Below are 27,054 nucleotides of genomic sequence, written 5' to 3'. Positions count from 1 at the left end.
TAAAAACTTCGTAAGAATTTTGTGCAAATTTTATTTCCTAATTTGAAAGAGAGAAACTAAAACTAGATATTACAGGAGGTTGCAGTAAGAAACGCGATAGAATTTGAAGCCACCATTTCGCTCTTAATTTTCAGCTCGAAGATCGACGAATCTGGAGTCCATCGTTTTGATGAGTCTGGTAATTGTAGCATTAAATTCTGATTCAGGTTATTTTGCTGGGTTTACTTAAATGACACAATAGAGTAAGATTATTCTTTGTTTTATAAAGTTGTTCGCAATTCTTTTGTTCGAAGATTGTTTCTGCATCTTTAATCTTTATTTAGAATTACATTATTAAAATAATATTCTATCTAAATTGTATCGAAGATCGCTTCATTTTAATTAGTAAAAAAATTATAGTATTAGTAAAAATTATACTTTAACAAAACTAACAATCCTAAATTAAGATCCTTAGCCACATATATAAAAAAAATTTTAACTCAAAGGCAAAACGTTATTTTCGCTAAAATCTATAAATATCAGTCTCAATTAAATTCTCATTAAAATCCAATTCGTAGCATCCAAAACGTATAGCAATTTCGACGTAGATTGTTACAAACCGCTTTGGCGCTTTCACGTGGCTGCAATTTTCCCCAGTATAGTAGCTTCTTCTCCCTCCATGGATCACCATGAAAATCAAAGTAAACCGCGAAACAATATACTTTCCTACGTCACGTTGCTCCACTTTCCCTTCTGTCTTTTCCTTTTAATGACACTCATCGGGATCGTTCGTAATAATCGGTTCCGACAACGAACGAGAAATTACAATTTACATCATACGACGATGCACACGAACCACAACGTGGCTAGCTGTAAGTATAAAAAGAGAAAATCGAATGTCGTACGACCCGCAGTTTCGACCGATGGAACGTTCAAGGATGGCAAAGCTCGCAACGATCACGATCGTTCTTGCAACTTGCAGCGTACCGCGATCCAGCGGGATTGATCCACGTAGATCGATCGAGGGCAAGGTAGCGACACCAGGTGAACGAAATATTCTTTCCTCGATAATCCATCAGATTCTTTCGTAAAGTTAACGATAAGAGAAATTTCGCTGATTTGTAAAGATCTTTCGATTCTTTTTTTATTGTGTATATTTGGAATATATTGGGAATTTTTGAAAGGTTAACTACTTGGAGATGTCTTCTTAACGTGTTTCTAAAGAAATAAGAAATATAGAATTAGAAATAGAGGAGTGGAATTGTTTTTCAAAATTAAGACTAATATTGATAGAATAGTATTAAGATTGATAGAGAAATTCAAGTTGTACGATATTAAGATTAAAATTCTTGGATGTTAAAATCGTGAAATATTAAATTTCTACTGAAGGAGTTTCAAATGGTTTCGAATCAGAGAAAAGTTGCAATAGCTATTTCTTTGTCAGAGAATTTTTGCAATGAATTTTTCGGTATTTTTGAAAAATAAGTGCGATCAATATTTTATATACATTATTGACTAAAAAAAATCTGCTGTAATTTCCTCGATTCTAGTGAAATATATCAATAGATATGTTTTTTACTTTGCTAGATTTTTTATTAAAACCGTAAAGTGATTTTGTTTTCTAAATTGTCAAATTCTGCGAAGGTAATAATTCAAAAATAGACTGAGCAGATTTGTACAAATATCCTTTCATCAGTAGCGTATACAGTGTAGCTTTCACTAATTTTGTAGGTTGAATCTCATTAGAATTAATTTATTCAAGGTTGAATACCAAGTATTTCAAGAAACGATAAAATATCAAACTGGCAAAAGTTCCTCCTTGCCAAATTTTCTAAACAATAAATCAAAGTAACTTGAGAAGAATAAAGCGAGAGAATCAAAGGTTACTTCGGCGAATTTTAAAGCTGCACGAGGGAAATCAATACAAAGGGAAATCGAATCATTCGTTGTTTCAAGAAGCTTTTATTTCAGGTATAGCGGACGAGGCCATCAGACAGATTTTTCATATTATTTCCACGGAGACGTCGAGCAGGAAGGACGACGAGCAGCTAGTGAAGCTCATCAAAGAGGAAATCGTAAGGACAGCGCACAGCATCAAAACGCCGTCAGGTTCGATCGAAGCCGCCGCCAAAAGAGCACAAAGATTGGTCACCGAATTGACAGCCGCCTACACCACTGCCATTTACAAATCGAAATCCTCGGAGGAAGCCAAAATAAACTTCGCCAGGTTCCAGAACACCGTGCAGAAGATCGTAGACTTTATAAAAAATGGTCAATTTATTGTTTAGATACAATTTTTCATCCTAGGATTATAAAGGTTGTTAAAAATGTCAAGTATGAGTTTATTTTTATAAAAAGAATTTATTCCTTGGTATGAGCAAGTTGTAAAATAAACTTGATTAAAACTGACGAGGAAATAACCACGAAGTAATAAGAAGAATTAAACAAAAAGAGATTTAAAAATGTTAAAAAACGAGAGAAAGTAGAAAGGATAATTCACAGATGAATTTTAATTGGTCTGAATAAATATACATAATTTCGAGGTTCTAAATAGAATTAAACCTAACACGATTTACCACCGAAGAATCGTCGATTTGCAAAAATATCTTTAGACCATCCGACAAACGGATACATTGCAGATATTAAATAAATGAAGTTTCCAATAATCAAATCGAAGTTTCGAAACGTCTAAAAAATCCTTGACACGTGTAGCTCGTTTCTCGATACATCATTAAAAAAAAAACAGCTGATAAAAATATCTAAACGATCAAGCGGATAAAAATTCCAACGAACCTAGTGAAACACATAAAACCCATCGAAAAGTTCAAAATATAAACACCGTCTTCCTCGATCGTTAACCACGAAGAAACTCGAAAGTCTAACCGCAAGACAATTAATAATTGAATTTAATGAAAGAACCGTGAATCCTGAATTCGTAAAAATATCGAAAAATGTCTATCAAAAATCCAACGATCTATCCTCGATCGCACAACGAAGCCACAGAAAGCTTCTTTCTTACATCAATCATCGAAGACGCTCTGTGAATCTATCGGGAGCATCGAGAACACGTGCCAGGAACTTTTACTCGAGTAGGAGAGATCGTACGATATATATCTGCTTTTTTTTAGCTCCGTCGACAACGACACTGCCTGGGTTACACGTGTGTATACGCGTATGGCAACGAAATTATTCTGGCTGACGTATGAGTCAGGGCAGACGATCCATTGTAAAAGCGGCATGGGCTCATAATCTGGCGATGTAGGATCTCCAGGCCGAGCTGACCGGAACTGCGCCTATGCTCTCTCGCCGGAAGTGCCGCTGCCACATGTAGTAATATAAATTATAATGCCCTTACGGTTTTTCCTTTCGCGGATTTGCATTTAAAACACCGGAATGGCATTGTCGTCGGGATCGGCGCGAGCGATTTTCATGGAAATAAGAAAACCGCGGGGGCCGACGCTCCTATCCTGCGTTTCTATTCTCTTGACTCTTCTGCTGCCTGGCTGTATTTTTTTTCTTCTTTTTTCTCTTTTTTCTTTTTTTTTTCTCGTGATGTGACGAGATAAAATGGCATAGAGGAGAGGGAACACGCGCGTTGATATCCATCGAATCGTGCCAAGGCTAATCGGAGATCAAATCTGGAAACGGTTCGCTTTCACCAGCTCGGACAATGGCCACTAAAGCTTTTCTAATTCGTTTTGTTTTCTTGCCTGTCTCTATTTTCCTTCGGCGTTTTGTTTTTCTTTCCTCGTTTCTTTATCTTCCGGAGGACTCGCGGCCGGTTAGGATGCGTGAGATACAGGAGAGTTTCCTTAATTAATTAGTTGCCATGCTAAACGCGAAAACACGAACGTGCAAACCGGCTAATTAGAAATTATTTATTAACTATTTATCATGAGCGATGGTAATTGTTGATTGTACGAGGCCCGCGTTGTTGCGAGTTTTAAAATAGATACGATGGAAATCTTTGCCTGCAACGTAGTTTTCTTACTATCTTTGTAACTTCTGCGAGAATTACGTGTCTGAAAAAATCAATCTTCGCGATTGCGACAGTGTCGGTTGTGAAAAATCGCATATTTATGGATTGATTGTAAGGAAATGATTGTGAAAAGTTGCACGTAAGGTGTTTGGTCTTGCCTGCACATACTTTACAGAAATACTTGATCTTTTTGATATTTAATTTTTCATTAATTCAACTGTGATCGCAAGAGATACAATGAACGTTATTGCGAATGTACATTGCCGAATGAATTAATTAACGTGCAACGATCACATAAACTAACATTATCTTCTTCAAATGAGACGAATGGTAATTTTCCTCAATAAATCCTCAACTAAACACTTTTCTAATCTAACGTATAACGATTCCAAGCTTTCAACCATACGATATATTTTACTTGTAACTATTTATATATTTTATGATAAAACATCGTAGCTTGAATTCTTAAAATCCAGCGGCTAAAATAATTAAATTCATAAGTAAAACGTCTTAATAACATGCACAACGTCGCCAGGATATCATAAACACTTTCGAAACATAAAACGAAGATTAAACGAAGTCCAAACACTGTTGAACAATCTTCAAAGCACATCCTCAGGCTAACAAAGGCTCTCCACGGTGTATCTGGATTTTCCACGTAATCCTACGAAGTCCACTTGGTGCTGAACGAGCACCAAGGACACCCTGAAGGAGCAGAGCAGACTCTCGTCGTGGCCAGTTTGAAGTTACGACGGAGTCCGTGGCATCTCAGGTGGATTTTATATGGGAAACTGATTCGACCACGAACCGGAGGATAATATAACACCGAGGGCATTTTGTTTTGTTGCGCAAGAGGATAATAAACATCGTTCGGGCCCGCTACCGTGCCGACTAGATAGCTACGACGATGAAACAATGCGGCATTGTCCCGGCAGGCTGAACCGCCAAAGCACAGCCGAACCCAAGCACCGTGTTAAGTCATGAACGGCGTTGCACGCGGCCTTAGAAACGTCCAAGCCACGTATCTTCGATAGAACCAGGGACCTGACCCCGGCCAAGCATGCTCCTTCACGGAAAAATCACGGCAATGGCCTCTATGTTCGCCGGAAACGGAAGATCGACTTTATGTTCGCGCGAAATCCCCGAACCACTCGACAGAAAAAGGAAGGATTTCTTCTCAATGTGCTTCTTGACGAAATGACGACAAGCAGAATAGGAAGAGTTTGCAAGTATCGTACTCCTATCTTATTTTCGGCTAAAAAGTCGAATGGAAAGTTTTTGGTGGTATTAGGTCGTCCGAAAAGTTTCTTTCGTTTTATAAAGAAATAATGGATGCACAACATTTTTCGTTTTATATTACTTTATCGAATTACGTATGGTCCATTTTGTTCAATCAAAATAAATATCACAACGTTCGACAGATTAGGTTTCATGTTTGTATAAAGATGCATCGTTGTAAAAGATGGGTCTGTAAAAGAAAGACACTTTTCGGACAAGCTAATAGTCTCATTACGGTTGGATGTTACAGAATAGTCGAATATATAATTTTAAGGATATTTTTAGTGACAGAGAAGAGCGATTTACAACGATGGAAAGGATTACTCTCGAAGTTGAAAAGCATTCGAATTGGAAAGTTATTTTTTACAGGTAATTTGTATTGAGAGTTGATTTGCATTGCAGATTGGACGATGTAAAGTGATGTATTGGAACAGTTTTATGTGGGGACATCGAGAATCTTTTTTAAAATATTTGCAACGGAAGAAAAAAGTGATTTACGAAGGCAAATGGAAAAGATTAATCCCAATATCGCTATAATTTCAATTCATAATCATTGCATAATATCCAAGACAAACTGTGAAACAAAGTTCAAGGCAGAAGCAAAACGCATTTTATCGTGTTATTCCTTCTGTATCCGAAGCACGTTCGCGTGCACCATTCTCTCGGAGAGAGAAGAAGAAGAGCGTTCTGTGCGCCGCTTTACAAATAATTCGAAACGGGCTGGCTCGAAGGACGATTCCTTCGGGAAGGGGATTTTTCCAGTAGGGCAAGCGGCTCTTCTCGATTGTTCGCGTTGTTCACGGCGCAATGAAAGCTCGATGGTACGAACAAAAAGCCGTGAGGTAGACATAAATAAATAGGTGGTGGGTGTGGTTGGTAGGCCGCACACATGGCGTCGTGACCCGTCTCTTCTCTTCGTGAGCTCAGGGCTCGCTTAAGTTATGCCCTGCGGAATGCTGCTGCTCCCGCTTCTTTCGGTGTCGTGGCTAAACGCAGTTTCACCGTGCCCCGGCTCAGTTTCGCCTCCTTTTTGCTCCTCACGTTCGATTCTCTCCTCTTGCCTCCTAATGTTTATTTAGATATAGAGTAATCCTTCAACTGGACATGTGATGTTATGTCGATACAATGTTCTCACTGCCACGCGAGTTTTATACGTTTTGACCTGGAAGCCACGATAGATTGAAATGTACAAGATATATCTAAATTATTATTTAAATTATTCACACCGTCCAACTTCTTTTGATCCATGAAATTTGTCTTGCTCCGATCGGTGTAAAAAATTTATTAGCGTGGGCCACCGGCGACCACCGTCGTTTGATCAAATATTTTCATTTTACAATGACTTATACTTTTTTAAATAGTTTTTATCTCGAAGATGATAATGTACGATTGATCGAACAAAGAAGTACAAGACGCGCCAAAAAAATTAACATTTCCATTTCTCTTTCTCGAGTAATCGTAATTTTAATCGTCTTCGTAATGGGAATTTTTCGCTAGTCTTTGGAAAGAAACTGAACCGTAAAAATGCATCGCACGCGTCGCGTCCGTCGGAATCGTGAGGACGATGTCGACCAGATAAGACCTTCCTTTTGCAGATAGCAACGCGGAAGTCGTGAACGCGGAAATATTCCCTTTGATAGTACGACGATCTGGATCCAGAATATTCGTTTACTCTTATCTTCGTGGGAAACCTTTCTCCTGAACGATCTTAATTGAGACTAATATTACAGATAAATTTTAAGTTATCACTCCGAAAGAAGCCGCCATACAGCGAGGTAGGATTATTTGAGTAAATAATTTTCCTGATAATTCCCAAATTCGGTTCTGAACAATTTTTAAGCGATTTAGTTCGAAGGAGCTTGTACTTATCCAAAGGTAAATTTCTTCGGTCGATGTTAATATCTTCAGTTGTAATTAATTATCACGATTCAATCGTCGTGTGTACATTATTTTATTTCGGAAAAATATTTCGTCGTTTATCTTATTAATTCTAATATAATGCTTTCTGACTGACTCGAATAATATTTTTGACGATCCTTAATGGATAAAACAATTTTCTACTTAAATTCCATTCTTTCAATTACGTCTATAAAAATACAAATTTGCATAAACATCCACGATCTACTTGTCGCACTGCGAACGAGACGAATGATTAATGATCTAATAGAAATTTTCATTATTGCTGACCATTAATCCAGAGCTCGTTTCGAAGTTGAGACGAGGAGAGAGTCGAAAGAAACGTTCGCCAAAGGCGGGGAAAAGCTGGCTAATATTCTGGATGAAGCAACGGTAAAACGGCCGGCCGTTATATTATAAATTAGAGTCGAATGGAAGATTCGCTTCACAAACTGCGTGAATAATTTATGCGAGGCGTATGTTAGCGAACAGCGAAGATTCAATGGAGTGTCGAGTAACGTTGAAGATATCGATTACGAAGATTCTTAAGGGGCCACTTCCAGTTATTAACAGCCAGTTGATACGCGCCATTCGTATTCGATTTTTACATTCGTTGATTTTTTCGACGCCATTGAGCAATTAAATCGTAGAAAAGGATCTCTTGGAAGTTTGACCAGGAAATTGATACAGAGGCTAATTTTTACAATCAGCAACTTACAATTTTTACATTCGTTGATTGTTTCGATGCCATTGAGCAATTAAATCGTAGAAAAGGATCTCTTGGAAATTTGACCAGGAAATTGATACAGAGGCTAATTTTTACAATCGACAACTTACAATTTTTACATTCGTTGATTGTTTCAACGCCATTGAGCAATTAAATCGTAGAAAAGGATCTCTTGGAAGTTTGACCAGGAAATTGATACAGAAGCCAATTTTTACAATCAGCAACTTATAATTTTTACATTCGTTGATTGTTTCGACGCCATTGAGCAATTAAATCGTAGAAAAGGATCTCCTGAAAGTTTGACAAAGAAATTGACACGGAGACCAATTCGATTAGATGAGATACGAATTTCAAAGATGACCAAAGTCGTTAGGATGTCGTGGTGGACGTTGCTTGCTAATCCAACGCGGGTAGGTGGAGGAAAACGTAAGAAGGAAAACGTGGTTGACCCGAGACGATGTGCAGCGTTTAATTATCACCCACCCTAGAATTTGCTCGACCGTTTACCGTTAGAGGCGGCGCTCCGTGTATACACAAATATAGCACGGCTCGTGATTCGCGGCAAACCGTTAATAACGCGCGAAGTGTCTAAAAGCTGCAACATTCGTAACGCTGTGGCAACCGTCGCGTTCCAACCGGACCATAAAATCACGAACATCCCGGCCGTCGAGTAAATTCTGCCTCTTTCTGACGCGAACGGATAGATATTAAATATGGCCGACTTGGTTTCTATAATGTTGCATAGAAATGCATTAATGTCGTCAAATAGCGTTAAATGATATTCTTCGACTGTAACAAATGTGAAACGGATATAATAGATGGAAGTCGCAGACGGAGAACCAATGGAATATGTTACGTTTCTCGTCTTCTGTGAAAGAACAATTTTAGAATGTAATACGTTACCGATCAATCCTACGTCGGAAACTATCTTTTCGTTTCATTTTATATTAACAGCGTTTTTTGTCATCTTAATACCGATCGAGTTGAGATAATGCAACAACTGAAGTAACATTATACGTTTTCTAGAAAACGTTGCGAGTTTATTATCTCTTTTCAAAATGGTTATTCCTTCGAATCTATCAGGTTACTCGTTTTTTCGACTGTGTCGTATTACAATATTCTTCGTGGCATTCAATTCTATCTTCGCTCTGTCTTAGCAACGAGACGAAGATTCAGAAATATTAGAAACCTAACAAACAATTGTACTAACGAAGATGTTTAAGAAACGTTTCAAGTAGCACGACGATTCGATGAATACTGTTAACGACGAAAAAGAAAGAAATAAATAAATCGACGGTCGCCATAGAAGAGACTCGCGCGATTTAACGAGCGGTCTGGCTCGCGCGTGTCCGCGGACGAAAAGGCCGCAACCCTCTCGGTACACAATCTCCGTCAATTTATCTACCGCGGCGCATTTAATTCCCCAATTACGGGAAACTTTCATTGCACATGATAATTGCGATCCCGCTTGCTAATTAAACCCCATTAATCTCTTATTACGGAGCTACCGTTGAATCATCCCCGTGTTATACAACAGGCTAGACGAGCAAGCGGACGATAGAAAGAAAACAGAGAAGCGAGAATAAAAAAGGCAACAAATTAATACAAAAAGTCACGTCCTTATCTGGTATTCTCGAACGACCGACAATCGAGAGAGCCGACTGTGTTCGTTTTAAAACCTCCAAACCGGAACAATGGCCTGACTGGATGGATAGTGGAAAAAAGCAACGACCGAGGAGGATAGAGGATGGACAAAGGAAGATGGCGGAGGAAAGCAAAAAGGAAAGAAACTGGCTGAAACTGCCTATGGTAGCGCGACAGACTTACGATCGTACAACGAAGGCGCACGACCATACGCGGCCAATTTTCTTCTTTTATTTTTTACCCTGCCTCGTTCCCTCTTTTCTTTCCATCTTCGCTTCTTCTCTACCCCTTCCTTTTAACTATCGTCTCGATTAACTCGCGTTGGCGCGCGAGCACTCGCGTCCTTATATCGCGGCTCGATCGCCGCGGAGGAGGCGGCAGCGCTTTTTAAATAACTATAATGAGGGCAATTATCGTGTGCGCCGGCAAGCAGAGTGTGACGAGTCGTTGTTACACATTACGGCACGGAGGATGATCGCTCGAGCTAGATGAAGGAATGGCACGGAGAACGGGGAGGAAGAGTTGCGGGAATCATAAAGAGTAGGGGACTTCGAGAAGAGAGAAAAAGACAGCGTAGAAGCTTCGTGGCGAACGACGAAATGCTGTATTTCTATCAATTGGATAGAAATTTGGAACGATTCTATGTAGAAAATTTTTACAATCGGTAATTGTAGTTGATTTACAATATAATTATTATAATTATTGTAACTATTGTATTACTTATGTTATATATATTATATGTTACTTATAACTATTCTAACGTACCTTTGATAATTTACTTCATTTCTGTTATAGAAGCTAAGAAGAGATTCATCGCTACTGTTAATCCTCATATATATAATACGATCCTTCATTTGAAGGAACTTGCTTCATATAAAATTCAAGTATAATTACGATTTACCGCTATTATTAATACATTCTTTATTGGGAAGACGAACACTGTTTTCATTGCATTATTGATTAGAGATTGTACCGTGTTTTATATTTGAATTATCTAAGTCGTGTCTGTAGATTCTTCGAGTCATTTAAATATGGAGAACGCAAGAAAGGAAAACGTCGTGAAGACGTTGAAGAAGTAGAATAAGACGGTCTAACGCGGGCAAAAAGAAAATGGAAGATCAACGTTTTCTATAAACGATGAATAATCGAAAAACGTAAAAAAGGAGGAAAAATGTATTGAAAAGAGTGGAGCGAAAAGTGGAAGAAAGTTTTCTATCGACGATAAAGGATTTAAATAAAAAAGCCAAAGACATAAATGTATATTAGAACGAGTGTATAAAATTTGGATCGAGGAGGGAGGAGGAAGTGACGAGGTGGAGGAGAAGCGGAGAAGCGCATCAGAAGAGAGAGGAGAGACAGGTAGCGCGTGGCAGCAGGCCTCTCCCCCTGTCGACCCTCTCCTCCTCCGGTAACTAATGCCTCGATCCGTGCAACCACCTCCGCCAGTCGAGGCCTTAACTACTTTCTTATTCGCTCGTTTCAGGCCAGCCTTACGGGCCCGTGCATAATGCCACACAGCGCTCCTTACGCATGCTGAACGACGAACACGCTCCTTCCTCCGCTTCTCCTCCCGCGCCATCTTTCTCCGTCGTCCTTCTCCTCCACCTCTTCATCACGATGCTCGTCCACCTCCGCCTCCCCGGAACACTATACCTCAAAGAGGAACTGCGGGTCAGAGACTGCGAGGCATATTCGACGCAGACTCGTGGCTCGTGCCTAGATCCATTGGCGTCTGACTCTACTGAATTCTGCTCACTGGAATATTCTACTTTGAAAAGACAGCTTATTACATTTATATTAACGAAACATTGGATTCTGGGCATTTTTAAATATTTAATAATAATGATTTTATATAACTAACTCAAGCTGTTATATAAAAATAGTTTTATGTAAAGATACTTGAACTGTTATTGAAATTATTCCATTATCGAAGCATTGAAGTTTAGGCGTTTTTACGTAAATATGTTTCCGTACGACAGCTCAACTAAGTTACATGAAAATATTTCAAAGTCAATGTTTCGGTAATGTAAGTAGAATAGACTATTCTACCAGATAAAGTAGAATATTTTAAATAGAATTCTGTAGAATTAGACGCTATTAGACTGTAACGTATAAAATGTCTGGTTACGATCTAACGTTAACGAGATTTGATCGAGTTGATTAGTTTGGTTTCTAAACGGTTCTATATACACCTTATTAATTGTTATACCATTTCGCAGAGAATATCACGTATGAACAAATATTATAAATTATCGCGCCGGAATCATAAAGACGTCCTAAAGAATATCAAACATGTATACGACTAAATATATAATAAAATATTACCCAGCTACTATCAACACAAAACCTTAATTAAAGACTTACAGCTTCGTAGAAAACATCCAACCATTTCCAACTATCCCCAGAAAATCAAAAATCTTCGATCACAACTAAATTAAAGAAGAGAGGAGCAAGAACTATTTCAAAAACTATGAAGAAGAAGAATGAGAAAGAACTTGGTGAACTGGATGGAAGAAGATGATTCGAGGATGATTCGTTGGCTTTAGTCGGGCGACGCCGATGCGCTAATATAACAAGAAACGTGGCGGCTGTTGCGCCGAGCGTACGGGAGCGAAGTAGCCTAGCTTATGGTCCGGTGGTGCCCGAGGAGCATAACAGTTCGCGGAGCATAACGCCACGAGCCATCATATCCTCCTTCCAGAAACCCTCTCCGGAGGTGTTCCACCTCCGCCTCCTCGTCTACCCCTCGTCCACGATGAAATCGGTGCTCCCCCCGGTCGTCGCGAGAGAGCACGAGTCCTCCTGGTGAGTGTACGCGTCACGCGTGTCCGTAGCCGCGTGGGGATGCACGCTCTAGGAAGTGGAAGAGACGCATGCAAACCTGACCACCTGGGACGAGTCTCCGACCAACCAGACAGGTGATTTTTGGAACAGGTTTCGTCGAGATTTTTCCGATCTTTTGGTAGCTTTGAAATTTACTTAATCCTTAACGAGTATCATTGGATCTGGATCGACGATTGTGAGAGTAGTTGATTAGGTTTGGATTAGGTGCTGGATTTTGAATATTGTTGGACTATTAGTAACCGTGAAAGTTATTTCGGATTAGATACTGAACTTTTTTTTACCAAATCCAATGAAACTAACTAGAATTTTAGGACAGGTTCCTTCATAGTTTTTGAAGCCTTTGGAATTTGTTTTTACCCATAATTGGTATCGTTGGATCATTAATTACGTATCGGACTTTGCGATATTTTAGCTATTTGAGTTAGGAATGTTCTATTTTATTTCGTACTTCGTATTTTACGCGATATGAATCATCGATGATAAGATAAAACGCAAACTAAAAGTGGAGTCAAGCAAATTACCGTGATCAACTGTGAAATATTCAACTATGGAAAGTTGAAGTTCGTAGACCAGTGAGAGTGTTAAGGGTTGCGTTTTAATAAAATTGGACTTTCTATATAATATTTGTAACACACTTCATCTATAATAATTAAAAATAAAAGTAGAAACATCGAAATTCCTAGACGACGATAGAAATTCGAGCGAGCAAAAAACAACGTATCCGTGGAACGCACGCGAATCGAAGGGGACAGGAAGGAGAGGAAAGAAAGAATAGTGGAGCGCATGCACATACGTACACTGTGCTTATGGTCGCGTATTGCGTATGTAGTGGAGAAGGTTTGAGCGCGTGCACGTACCAACATACGTACCTACATACGTTTATGCACAGGTATCGCCGGCTTCCGCGAACTAGATCGGCCGAGCAGATATTAGGAGCGCGTCTGCCCCGTTGCCATTGCGGCAAGTGCTGGTCATTGTCCACCCGGCAGGTACAGGAAGTCGACGCCGACCGACGACGGTGCACACAAACGAGAGAAGGAGATTTTTCGGTAGGATAATCATGGAGAAACTACAACGAGGTGCAAGATTATCGTCGCCCCGCTTTTGCGAAAACAACGCACGGTCCTATAATTAAGGGTGCGTTTTGTGTTGCGAGAGATGGGGTTGAAAAGGGACGTTAATGTGCAAAGTTTTATAGCTGTTCTACAGGCTCTCTGTTCGAGGGAAAGGTTGAAATATTTAGGTGGATGAAGTTTGTTCGGGGGTTGAGTGGATTAAGTTTAGGCTACGCTGAGTTCAGATTAATTAGAAAAATAAATGACGTGGGTATTTTAAACGCAGAATATAAAATTCGAGTGGAATATTTAAAAGATAGCTAAATATGATGGACTTAGAGAATATTGAAAAGTGGTTGGATATAGTAAACTCGCTGGTATATGTAAGATATATGACAGAAAAATAAGATCGAAATATCTAGATGGATAAAGTTTGTTGAAAATTAATTAAAGGTAAATCGTGCACCTGTTGGGGTAAGTTTGAAATAATAAGATATACAGAAAATAAGGAAATAGCTAGGCACAGAAATTGAAATGTAAATTGCAAGAGGATTGGTAAGAAGTAGAAATGAAACGTAATAATTGGAGTTAATAGAATTAATCGATCGTATTCGAAATTCAGGATACCTAAAATAACGAAAATTCAACATTATCTAGTGACGAATGTTAAACTGTATCTGCCTGTTCGTTCTTCTATAAAAAGAAACCGTTTCAATTTAAACATTCAACACGTCTAGTAAACGGCGATCACCAGGATGGAAAGCTGTCATTCCTTCCACTAATTTTCCGTTTTCCTTCCTCTCTGGCAGAATTTACGGTGCTGTTGCGACAAATAATCGTTGTCCGTCGCAGGCAGGAAGCTGACGAGGAGTTGGTTGGCCAGCGAGAGATTTTCGGTACGATAATCGTAGGGAAACTCCGGACGCCCATTGTGACAATGGCCTCCCGAGGCAGCGCGATAATTACGACGGTAATAACCTGGTAAATAGAAAGAAACGTTCGGTATCTTCTTTTCTGATGCGAACTGTCGGATATTACTGACCAGCGAAATTCGTTTGTTTCCTGCTATCCATCATTCTCGATTCACAACACACTGAGAATCAGAAATAAAATCTGAATCTAACACAGAGGCTATTTAATTCATTGTTGCAAGATTTTCGAGTGATTAGGAATGTTAAAGTGTGCTCAGCTAATATTGCTGACCACTAATACGTACACACTGTTGATAAAAGGAATCAAAACGACGGGTACACGAGAAAATATTTAACAAAAAGTTATCAGAATACCCAAAACTGCAGCAATTTGCGAATTTATAGAATTCAGATGAAAAATTTGAATTTCTACTTTGATTCTGTAGACATCGTCTTTTCTGTTTTTTTCTCTTCTCTTTTTTTTTTCTTTTTCGTCTCGCGATCTCGATTTAGAAAGGATTAATTTCCTGTTTTCTTCTGCGTGCACTCTATTTTCCTTCTTACGACGAGGAGGACGATTCAGGAGGAAGAGACCGAGGGGAAGGCAAAGGAAGGAGGGTAAAAGTAAGTGAATGAGTGGATCTAAATGGAAGTTGGAAGGAGAAGGATCGTCAGGGCGGCACCTGACCGGAAAGCGTCACAGTCACCGCATTCAGCCTCGTTCTTTCCTTTCCCTTCCCTGACTGGCTTCGCCTCTTTCGCCAGCCTTCTTCCTCCTCCGCCATCTCCTTCGATGAAGGGTTGCTTGCTCGTCCCTTCTTGCTTGACGATCTACAAACCGGAGGAATCCTCGTACCTCCTGACCACATCATGTATGAATGAACTGAGACTCGAAGCAATTTCTTTTCGAGTGTCCTTCCTACATTCTTTCCACGAGATTCTTTTCGAAATCTTATTAAAATAAATTTTCTAACGACCTTCTTCTCTCAAAAATGTTTCCTTCAAATTCTGTTCTAAAAAGTTCCTTTCCATTCAAGTCCATGCTTACGAACATAAATTTTCTATACAGCAATCTTCTTCCTTTAGAAATTCTTCAAAGCTTATTTCTATATTTTCTTTCTTTCTAAGACTCTTCCTCAATTTCTATCAAATTAAGTTTTCCCTATATTTCCTTCTACCAGGAATTCCTCCAATATAAACCTTTCTTCTTCTTGCTTCTTTTCGAATCTGTACCAAATGTAGTATTTTAAGAATTCTTCCCCAAATTTTTTCTCTTTTCTAAGATTCTTTCCGTACTTTGATCTCAAGTTAGCCTCAAGTTAAACTTCCTGGCTATCGTCTCCTACAAATCTCTCGAAATATTTTTCGCAAACTTACTTTCGAATCCTCGTAATATTAAATCTTCTGACCATCTCCTCCAGAAATTTATATAACAAATGACCACATATCTGATAAGTAAATTGAAAAATAACGATTCGCGATAACAGTTACAGCTAATTTATCCGGATTTTTCAGCGAGAATCCAAGTTAATACAGGAAAGAGGCAACGACGCTCATCGATATGCGCATAAACTCGAGCATCGAACGAACGCCAATCTATAAAAGCGTATGACGCTAGCAGAAGGTGGCTCGACGAAGGGAGGAGGCGAGGTAGACGATAGGGAAGCGGAGGAGGAAAGACGTGGAGGAGGGAGGAGCAGTAGGTAAGGACACATAATAGCAGGATGTTACAACGCCCGTGTCCGGTACATAAGTATCTGGTTTCATAAATGAAAGTGTCTTCATTCATAGATACATATTTCCATACAATTGCCGCTATTGGTTCGTATCTTATGATATCGCCATTATGTGTGGGCCGGCGCATTACATATGTACATAGCACCATTATATACAAATTCCTAGTAATGCGCCGCTACTGCTGCATTAATGATAAACTTGTTTAGATATCGCGATATTGCGAGCAAGCTTATGTGGAAAAATAATAATAAGAAAAAGAAAAGCAAGAAAAGATTGCGTGTAAGACGTCATGAGCAGTGGACGCGTTATGCCTACGATGATATGGAACACGTGTTGTGGAACGTGTCATCGACGAGTGCGTACAGGCATTAGTAGCGTGGTCTGAAACGGATCGTCTGATTCTACTGTTAGATGTGTTGAGAGGATTGCGGATGTTGATCTCCTGGTTAATCTACTTCGTACAATGTATGTTCTATATTTTGGTCAGATTTGATTGATACAAGCGTTCAAGTTACTTATGATTGGAGAAATTGAGATTGTATTCTGATTGAATATATTGGATAGCATTCCAGAATACTTTATGAGGTATATCTGTACTATCTGTAAAGTTACCATCAGATAAATGAAACCAATAAAAGAATAGTAGTAAACTCGAAGATCTCCAGTTCCTTGATTTCCAATTTATACAGACATTCTGTATAATTTATACAGAGCTCGTGTTGTATAACATTTTCTGCCTCATAAAAATGAGTAATACGAAGGTTAAAAATAATGTATCTTTTTCTATGTCTATTTAACAATAAGTACAAGATAAAATTCAGAAATTGGAATCACAGAACGATTCATGGAATATCATAAGTAACGGAAGATTTCTGATTATTCATAAAACATTCTATCAAAAATACCAGGTATCTCAAAGTATTTGTAATAATTTCATCGCTCTCCTTCTCTATAGATATCTACGAAGTTCGAGATCTACGAGCTTCGCAAAACCTACGAACGAACACATGTGCGAACAAACGTACGCGCAATGTACTTCGTGCTATATCAAAAGATAGTCCAATCAAGGATCATGGCAGGAAGTTGAAATCGAAATGGAAAGAAGCAACGCTGGATCGCGTGCGTTGCAAGAATAAGATGAGCCAGCGCGAGAATTCTTGTTACGCGTTCCCTCCTTGTATCGAATAAATCTAGCTCGATGACGCCAGCGCGCAGCGATGGACGCGCCCTGTACGTTAGGTAGGAAGTCATCCTTCCTAGCATCCAGAGTCCGCACAGGAAATCTCGGACGCACCCACCGAAACAGCCCGCCCCCTCCGTCGGAGTCGATTTAATGTTTCGTTTCCTCTGCGACGATAAGGGGCTACAATTTTATAGAAGCGGCCTCCCCTCCGCCGCAAACTCTCCACGAAAACGAAAGGAAGACGCCAGTGTACCAACTGATCCGCAATTAGACCCTCGTCAAAGTTCCCGCCACGACAGGATACGGAGAGGTCGATCGAACGTTAGTTTAAACGATTTCGAAGGTATTAAAAGTGTGCATTGTTAGGTATTAAGTACGTCATGGTGTGAAAATGAGCATAAATGGTGTATTTAATTGGAAAAGTTTCACACAGACCAAAGTGAAAGATTGTACAGGGTTGGAGCTGGAAAATTATATTATTATATAAGTGTTACGAAAAAACGTCGTGTCTGGAACAATTAGGAAAATGAAATTTTGTTAAGAAACAAATATGATACAAAATGTCCGAAGCACATATCACCTGCCATATGACACAATCGTGAATGAGCAGATTTTTACTTTCTTGCTGTATTAGAGTGGACCAATGTTTCTTTCTTTTTTTCTTATCTGATATTAATTGAGACGGACGATGAACGTGGCATAACAAGTATTATACTATATTAATCGCATAACATCATAAGAATTTCGATCGATGATTTTTTCGCGTCTGCAATAAATATAAAATTGTGAAAATCCAAGGGATGCGTGTGATGTAGAAAAATATATAAAATGTCCGAAGCACACTCGTCGTAATTTCTATTACTTTTATTAAGCAAAGCAAATTACTATATAGTAATTGCTTTGTATATACATCTCACCTCTTTCGTTCTCTTCGCAAAGATAGAAAATCCGTAGTCCAATGACGAGGCAATAAAAAATTCCTGCTAAAAAAGAAAGTGAAACAATACGAGAAGCAACGTGCACCGAAAGCTTTCTTCAGCTTCGGCGTGCATTCGCAAGGAGTTACGAGCGCTCGAAACCATCCAAAGTCGAGCGTCGTTATGCAGCTTGCACACGGAAGGAAGGAAGTCGAGAAGTGCTAATCATCCGGTTTACCCGGCTTTTTTCGGGTCAGCCTCGGTTGTTTGTTCGGTCGCGGGACGCGTACACGGGGTATAACGCTGGCAGGAAAAATGAAGGGCAGAAAGCTCGATTCGCCGAGGCGTGACCAACGGAGTCGAGCAGAAGCTCATGCATATGTAGACGACTCAGGCCGGACACCGGGAACCGTGGGGAGGACCCTCCGGAAAAATGAATATGCAGCCCCATAGAGGGTATTATTTTATAAAATTTACTATCCCGGCCAGGTATTATGTACTTTTCTGTCGTCCATTCTCTACCGCGAGCCGAGCGCACGTTAACAAGCCCACCTCAACAGATGTGGTCCCTGCGACCAACCACGTTTTCCACAGTAAGAATCGACGTAAAGCGAAACACGAAGAGAACACGATTTCAAGTCAGCTTCATAGTAGAAAGATTCATTGACCCTTTGACGGTGTAATCAAGTGTCAAAGAATTCGCGACATACGATTCAGAGAATAATTATTTCTTTGTCGTCGAGAATTCTTCGTTTTCTTCGACAGATATAAAAACACGTACCTTTAGCTATTTATGGGAAATAAACATTAACGATTTTGTTAAGACTTATTCAAGAGTCTCCTACGCTTTACATATCGTAGAAAGGGATGGGACTCTGTTCTGTATCATTGATCGGAAGGAAATCTGCTATCTTTGATTAATTTTTTCCAATCACTCGATCTTTATTTTTATGAATAGATTTTGTGGTTTTTGACATGATTTTAAAGAAAATTGAGACGGAACGGAGCACAGAAGTTGTTTCGAAATACATTATTTTTTAGCATATCTCGTTATTGTGATAAAGAATAACGACGAAACCAAAGACGGTGTCAACGCTACTATAAATTAACACACTGAAATTGATACTAAAATAAAGTCATTAACCCATAAACCAACAATTTGCTTATGCTGTCGAACGAATAAAAGGGAGCACCTGTTGGTGCTTATGAGAATCGGAGGGTTAGAGCACATGGTCAACGTGTACGTAGATATAAAAGAATTTACAAAGTGCTAAACTGAGTGGGGATAGGAATTGACAAAATTATGCAAATCACCAATGTAACAAAATTGAAATATTTCTGAAGAAACCATTACTCAACATCGTGACGAATATAGGATTTAAATTGAAACAAGAAACTTTCTACGATATTTCTCAATCTCTACGCGTATTCCTCGGTTATTAGCGATATTGTAATCTAAGTATTCAACTGTAGATCGATATCAGAGGCACAGTTATCCGTCGCAATTAAAAAGAAGGAAGAGAGGCACCGAGAGTTTTCTCAAAACTAGAACCATGTTCCAAACAAAGCGTAACGAAAAGTCCGGGGGCCGGCATAAATCTCGCATATTCTGCTTCTTACAGCCGTCTAGGACGGCGGTCAGTTTCCCTCGGCGTCTAAGAAAAGCAACGCGCTCGCTCGCTCGCTCGCTTGCATTAAAGAGCAATTAGCCGCGGCTCGCGAGCACGCTGATGCCCGGAAGCGATAGAAGCGGGCCGCGCGTGCCACCCTTACCTTTTCTTCGTCTATGAACGTACCTGTTCGTGCCTGCACACATCCACGCCGATCTCGTCCAGTCGTTTTGCCTGCAGGCTCGCTTCGCGGCTATCCATGAGGTTCCCCTCTTTCCTGCTAGAATTACTCACCTAACTCTCCTGCTTCAGGAACATACGTATTCAGATAAAGAAAAGACGATTAGTCCAGGTTGTTGCAAAGGTGAATTATAAATAAGAGGATTTAATTTGACGATACACCAACTTGGAATTAGTACTTGCTACGTAGAAGAGAACAAAAGGCTAAAAGAGAATGTAACTTGGAATTTAAATGCTTTAGGGGAATCTTTAGACAAAGACTTGTTAAAGTGAAACAAATGTTTATCGAAATACGCATAACAGTGTTAGCTTTGAATTATCACTGGAAGCATCGAAGAAAGTACTAAAATACCAAAGTATTACAGAGTTCAGTAATATAAAACAAAAGATCAACGTAGAATCCTTTTTATCCTTCTTCGCCTGGATATTCTCCATATGTTTGGGGGTCAAATGAATTTGGACTACAAAATGAACAATTTTAAAGAGAAAATATCAAACGATTATATATCTCAAATATAAAAGTATATTTATCAATTATTTGTAACAAATATAGAATCATTTTTACATTTCTATATTTTCGTTTTCAGTTATTTTGGACCGTCCTTATATTCAAACTAAAAAGAAGAAAACTAATTTCATCGTTTCTTCTTCTTCTTCAGTTTCGAAGTTTTCTTCTTCGGGATCTTCCAAAAACAAGATATCAGAGGTTTCCTGCTTCTTTATTCTCGACGTTCTATGGTGTCTCGGTTTGCTGGCGTAACAGCTCGCTCAATTACCGTCGCAGATAATCATTATCACGGAAACTGCATCGCTGGGCCTCATTGCCCCAATCCTTAATTAACCGGCGGCCAGACGGTAATTGGTACGAGCCGGTGTACGACACCCGATCCATTGGCGAGAACGAAGGGCACGTGGTGAATAACACACGTCCATCAACTACAAACTGCCTGACTCGCGTCCTTCTTTTCCCTGCGAACAACCGTAACGATCGAACGTGAGGTAATTCGACGGACAGATAAGAAAACGGTGATATTTATTTGCGTGCGTCCAGTTTATATTATAATTTGTAATAGCCTGTAGACGCGGTATCAACGACGTCGTCAAAGAAATATTGATATTCTGATTAGGAGATTTAAGTTTCTATTTTTTATTTTCTTGTTGGAAGATGGTAAAACCAGTTCCATACATTGGAGAATTAATTGGACAATAGAATTCATTAGAAATAAGATTGAATAATTAGAAAATAAAAGCGATGAAAAATAATTGGCTGTTTGAATGGATGGTAAATATTAAACGTTATTTTCAAAATCTCAAAAATTTCAAAAGTTTAATTCCTTAAGATATCACTGAATTTTAGAAAAAGATAAAACACACATTGTTGCTTCATTATTTCTATTTATCAGGAACGATCTTCTTCCGAGAAATCATTTACCGTTATATTCATGACGGAAAATGAAATATATCAGACTCGCCTAGTTACATGACATCACGAAAATAGAATTTTCAACTAATACACTGCGAACATAATTTCACCTTCAAAAAGTTAATATTCTTCGTACGTCTAAGAACGATTTCTTACTGAAACGTTATTTTACAATTATCCAATCAATGTCATTAATTCACCGCCGGATTAAAAAAGGCAAAACGAATGGAATCCATTTATAACGATCGTATATATGTATATTCTGTGAAATAACGCGAGCAGTTGTCAAAGACTGGTTTCTAATTTTTTGTCTAATTCGCTCGAAATATCGATATCGTAAATCGATCGTTTCGAAATTTTCCTTTCTCAGAAATTATACGTTACTCGAGGGCTACCGTATGATATGCAAATGCCGTCGTAATAATCGTTAGACAGCTTAATTATTAGCCTGGAAACATCTTTGATTGGATCAGACGAAAAAACTTACAGGAGGAATCGAGTATAACCACCGATGGCGTTTCTCCTCTAACGCGATGCTCTTCGCCACGTCCCGATAAAATGCAGGATGAATTTAATACCGTAAGTTGCACGTGCGTGCGCTCACGCGAACGCGCACGCATGCTACGGTTAATTGTAATTTATGCCCAGAGACGACTTAGGTCCGCGTCTCGAGCGGTTGCTTCATTTATACCGTCCACGGTTTTTGTCTCCGTACCGTCTGATTAATTTCGCGAAATAAACCGTTTAATTAATCGGCAGCCGACTCATAAAACACGCACCCCACCGAGATATTATTCAACGCGAAGGGACACGTCTGCTACCGTACTCGTGACTTTCTCGTGGTGGAAAATCGATCGATTCCGCTGAAAATTAGTTAAATAATCTCGTAGCAATTCGACGATTCCAATGGTAGATTTAAACGTAAAAATTTCCGCAATAAGATGCTTGTAATCTAATGCGGTCAATTTGTTGCATTTGTTGAGCGTTTACGATGCTGTGAGGTGAATGAAAGTAGAGAAGAAAATGTAGATATTTTAAATATTACTCTTTTCTGAACGAAAAAATAACTGCAGCATATTGCGACTTACGAGGAAGGTTTTCTAAATATTCTGTTAGAATTTCATGAGATCTAAATCCGACTAATCTAAAGTTAGGAAAATTGAAAATTAATTTTAGATGTATTATATGAATGGAATTCTGTAAAAATGTCTGCGATATAAATATCGAATTTACTACCTTCAAAGCTTGTACTGTCGTTCCAGCGATTTCTAGTGTCAAAAGCGTGATCATAATGCCTTTATTTTCGCGTTTACGTCTTTCTTTCGGTAAAACGGCTCGATTTTCTGCGGATCTCGCTTTGTTTCGATCGATGTTTAAGGGAGAAAAAAAGAGCGTGCCAATCGAACCTCGGCGGAATAGAGCTTGGCAAGACTGCCTACGAACAAGTACCGACGATTATTGAGCGGCCAAAGATAAAAGGTCGGTTTGACTGCCATAAAGCAAAGTGTACGCGGCTCCACTTTATGCTGATCGATTTGTGGTGATTTTATAACTTTGCCTGTCCATAGCAGTTCCCGTGCGGATGCCGCGGTTCAAACGAGCCGCGATACTTTATATCTGCGGCGTGAACTCAAAATGGAGCTTTACATATTCCACTGCAAGTGGCCGAGGTTCGTAGTTTTCTTTTAAGACATTTCTTTGTGCTACGATCGAAGATGAAATCGCCGTTCGTGTTACTAACTTGCGTCTAGTAAGAACTATGGCGTTTTATTCTTAGTATTTTATACAGCCGCTTTGATTAAATTAATATGAATAGTTTTCATTTGTAGAAATATATATATATTTTCACTTTTATTGTCTGATTATTTTTATACAGTTAATAATACATGATATACTCTTGATGTTTAAAAGTTACTTTTAACGTTATTTTATTCCTATTGGACTGTTCTAAATGAAAGATTGTAAAAAATATAATCTCTTTGTAATTCTTTTATACTGTATAAACAATATTACACAATTGATGATTGTAATAATCACTGAGACTTTAAGCTCATTATATCGCTCGAAGACCGGCGAAATATTTACTACAGATTTTATATTTTTCGTAATATTTCTCCCGTTTCTTCTCAGAAGAAACTACGTTCTAAGACACATACAATGCAGATATACTTGTAGTTACCAAAGATGTCGTAAACAATATCTGCCGAAATTATAGATGCAAACGTTCATATTCTTTACATCTCCCTTATTTTTTAGATCTATTTAATATAATTAGTGGAGATCAGAGTATAGACGAATAGTCTCATTGACTTTTCGTGATGTATTATTTTAAATATATATTTATATTATGAAGGTTATGATTATCAGGAAGACTTTATATAGGACATTTTGATTCTGTCGAACCTTCTGGTTCCGTAGAAAGATCTTCAGCTGCCAGAGCGAGAACTTCTTCGCACACCCGTTTATAAACCCATGCATCACCCTTTAAACGTTTTCTTCGAATACCGACTAATTTCTCATTTGAAACACCCTCCAATAAACAAACTTCTAATTCGAAAGAACAAGCATTCCTCGATGAGAATGGTCGCATCGTGTCTTTATAATCTTCTGTACAATCTTCCGTTTCTCCTTGTAGAATGAACCTATATGGGAATATTTTTATAGTAAAAATATTAAATGTTATTAGCATTTCTGGACATTACCCTTTTTGATGACACATAATTCCTTTGCGACGAAGAGCACGACGTAATTGTGAAAGAACATATTTAGGGTCATCACTGGACGTTGACGATACATTACAAAGACCCTTATGAAAGAAAGTCATCATAATAAATTTAATTCAGAATTATCAGTTATATAAGGAATTAGGTATGTACCTTTCCGGAAAGTATATTAGGTTGATCAGGATCAGTACTTTCGTTCTTCACGCGTCTCTTTGGCGTAAGGACGCATCGTACACGATTCAAACCACGTTCCAAGCCCATTATTACTTTTCTTGCACTTCCCGGTGTAGACGACTGTGACCCCCTAAATATTTTTTTCTCAATATTTTCCTTAGCTATTACTTTGCTGTTATAATTACTATGATACAAATACCTTGAGTCCAACACTGGAGTATTAGTAGGAGTAGAAAGAAGCCTATCTTTTTCTGCAATTCTCTTTGCTGGAACTGTAATCAATTTTTTATTAATCGTTATATAAGTTGCACGAAAAATTGGAATCATATAAAAAGCATGAATAACTAGAAATTGGGAGGAACCAAAGAAAAGAGATAAGGAATAGTAAAGAAGGTATTATATCTTGTAGAAAGGAATGGGATAAAGAGTTCTTACACATAACTATTTGTAACTCCAAATTGTGTTTGTTCACAAGTCGTTGCTCTCCTCTAATTATCTGCTTTTCACACAACTACAGCAATTTATGGCACTTGGAAACTTTAATTAAAGTTTCTAATTAGGTGGCTAGCATCACCTAATTAGAAGTAAACCTTAGAAAACATATAAAACTAGGCAATATGGCTATAATAAAACACAAAAACTTCTGAAAGTTCATTAATGGGAAGAGATGGATATTATAAATCAAATTTTTCGTAATAAATAAGAGTTCAGAATAAAAAACGTATCGGTAATGAAAAAATAAATGTAATTTTATGAAACATACCAGGAGAATATACATCATCTCCTTCCTTACTTCGAAGTCGTTTTCTACCAGGCAAATGTGGTTCCATGAAATCGTTAGCTATATAAAAAACAATACAATAACACATACATAATATATTAATCTGAAACATACGAAAACGAATGTAACTTACTAGTTTCGGGTGTTTTTGGCAAACTTTTGAAAATAGTATCTGTTACTGGTGATCTAACAGATTTGCTTCTTGGAGAGCAATCAAGTTTAGTTATAATACCATTACCTTCTTCGTCACACTATAAATAATAAAAAAACATGAAACAATTCTTGCTGACTTTCAAAGATATATTTAAACCACAATACATTACCTCAGATTTAAGATGAGATTTTGCAGAAGATGATATTCGAAGTGATAATCCACGAAGTTTCCTATCCAAAAGTAAGAGATATGTTGCAGTTTTATAATCAGTTCTATCACTTTTCATAAGTTTTCTCCATATATCTGAAGGATGTTCACCGCATATTGCAGACATAGTACTTAGTACATCATCATCTTTTTCAAACTACAAATGTATTTGCTTATTGAAATTAAAATTAATATTACATACAGGTACATTACTGTAAAAATATATACATTAGTTTTATGAACAAATGAAACAGGATTAAGAAATCCTGCTGTAACCCATGGGTGATTGCACAGTTCTTGAATAGTAATTCTTTTTTTTGGATCTGTTTGTAACATTGCTCGTATCAACCTCCTACTACTGTTTGATAACCAGCATGGTTCGTCATATTTACCACTCTAAAATTATTTATTATCAATTACTTTTTCTGCAATGTTAATGAAAACTGAAAAGTCTTACAAGGATCTTCCTGTATAAATTCTCTATACTGTTATCATCAAAAGGCAAAAAGCCACAAAGTAGTGCATAAAGTAGGACTCCCATACTCCATATATCTACTTCTGAACCTATGAAGCAAACATTAACTTCATTTTCAACATAACATTGTCAAATTAAAGCTTGAATAATAAAGTGGTACCTAAATATTTCTTTCCTAATATAAGTTCTGGTGCTGCATACGTTGGAGAGCCACAGGATGTTTGTAAATGTGAATCTATCCCATTTTTTGGTTTTGCACATAATCCAAAATCTATGAGCTTTAAATTCTCTTCTCTATCTAACAAGACATTCTCCTAGATACATAATAATGTTTGCCATTTATACAGATATTGAATTGAATAATAAAAAAAAAGGAGTAAAACCTACTGGTTTCAAGTCACGATGAGCATATCCTAAACTATGCAAATACGCTACTGCAGATACAATTTGACGAAAAAATTTTCTCGATTCTGTTTCAGAAAGCCTATTTTTTTCAACTGTAAATAAAAACAAAATTATAATTTTTTTATGGTACTATTAATTTTAGATAACAAAGTGATAAAGAAGTAAAAAGTTAAATTAATATATAATATTACCGATATGATCGAATAATTCTCCTCCTGAACAGTATTCTATTATCATAAAATAATGACTTTCTGTCTCTATAACTTGATACAATCGACAAATGTGTTGATGTAATAAAGTTTTTAATGCCTGGACTTCTAGTTTAACCCTTGGCAAGTCGTCCTAGGAATATAAAAGATTTATTGCAACTTCATTAGACTTTATTATTGCGCTTTTCATAAATGTATACTATTTTAAAAATCACTTACACCCAATGATGTTTTGTCCATTATTTTGATAGCAACTTTTTCGCCGGTTGCAATATGCGTGGCAAGTTTAACTTTAGCAAAACCTCCGCTACCGATGGTCTTTTCCAAATCGTACAAGCCTTTAAGTGCAGCATATCGTACCATCTTAATAAATTTATGAAAAGTTCACTGATGAGTACTAATTATTCGCTGTCAATCACATCACTTTTGAACTCACAAATTTTAACGTAAACAAGATTTGAAAGCCAATCAAAACGTACCAACATATAAAGCTACCTTCAGAG

General features: G+C 38.0%; 1 protein-coding gene and 1 long non-coding RNA gene across 2 annotated transcripts in view; one reads left to right on the top strand and one right to left on the bottom strand.

Moving 5' to 3' along the window:
• Nucleotides 1-2,072, top strand: part of LOC105665711 — a 135,214-nt gene extending 133,142 nt beyond the window's left edge. Inside the window, exon 3 of the long non-coding RNA XR_007223605.1 lies at nt 1,951-2,072. This is a non-coding gene — a long non-coding RNA (uncharacterized LOC105665711). The remainder of the gene's footprint in view (nt 1-1,950) is intronic.
• Nucleotides 2,073-23,236: 21,164 nt separating this feature from the next.
• Nucleotides 23,237-27,037, bottom strand: LOC100647257 (maternal embryonic leucine zipper kinase). The gene is made up of 13 exons (XM_003395075.4): nt 26,771-27,037; nt 26,534-26,684; nt 26,325-26,434; nt 26,098-26,251; nt 25,920-26,026; nt 25,691-25,858; nt 25,425-25,619; nt 25,235-25,352; nt 25,084-25,161; nt 24,520-24,592; nt 24,300-24,450; nt 24,126-24,229; nt 23,237-24,065 (listed from the first exon to the last, which is right to left on the bottom strand). The coding sequence occupies exons 1-13, from the start codon at nt 26,912-26,914 to the stop codon at nt 23,798-23,800; spliced, it is 1,821 nt and encodes a 606-aa protein (XP_003395123.1). The 5' UTR covers nt 26,915-27,037; the 3' UTR covers nt 23,237-23,797.
• Nucleotides 27,038-27,054: the final 17 nt, after the last annotated feature.

Source organism: Bombus terrestris, chromosome 4 (assembly GCF_910591885.1).
Source record: "Bombus terrestris chromosome 4, iyBomTerr1.2, whole genome shotgun sequence".
Classification (NCBI taxonomy): domain Eukaryota; kingdom Metazoa; phylum Arthropoda; class Insecta; order Hymenoptera; family Apidae; genus Bombus; species Bombus terrestris.
This window is presented reverse-complemented; position numbering and strand designations above follow the sequence as displayed.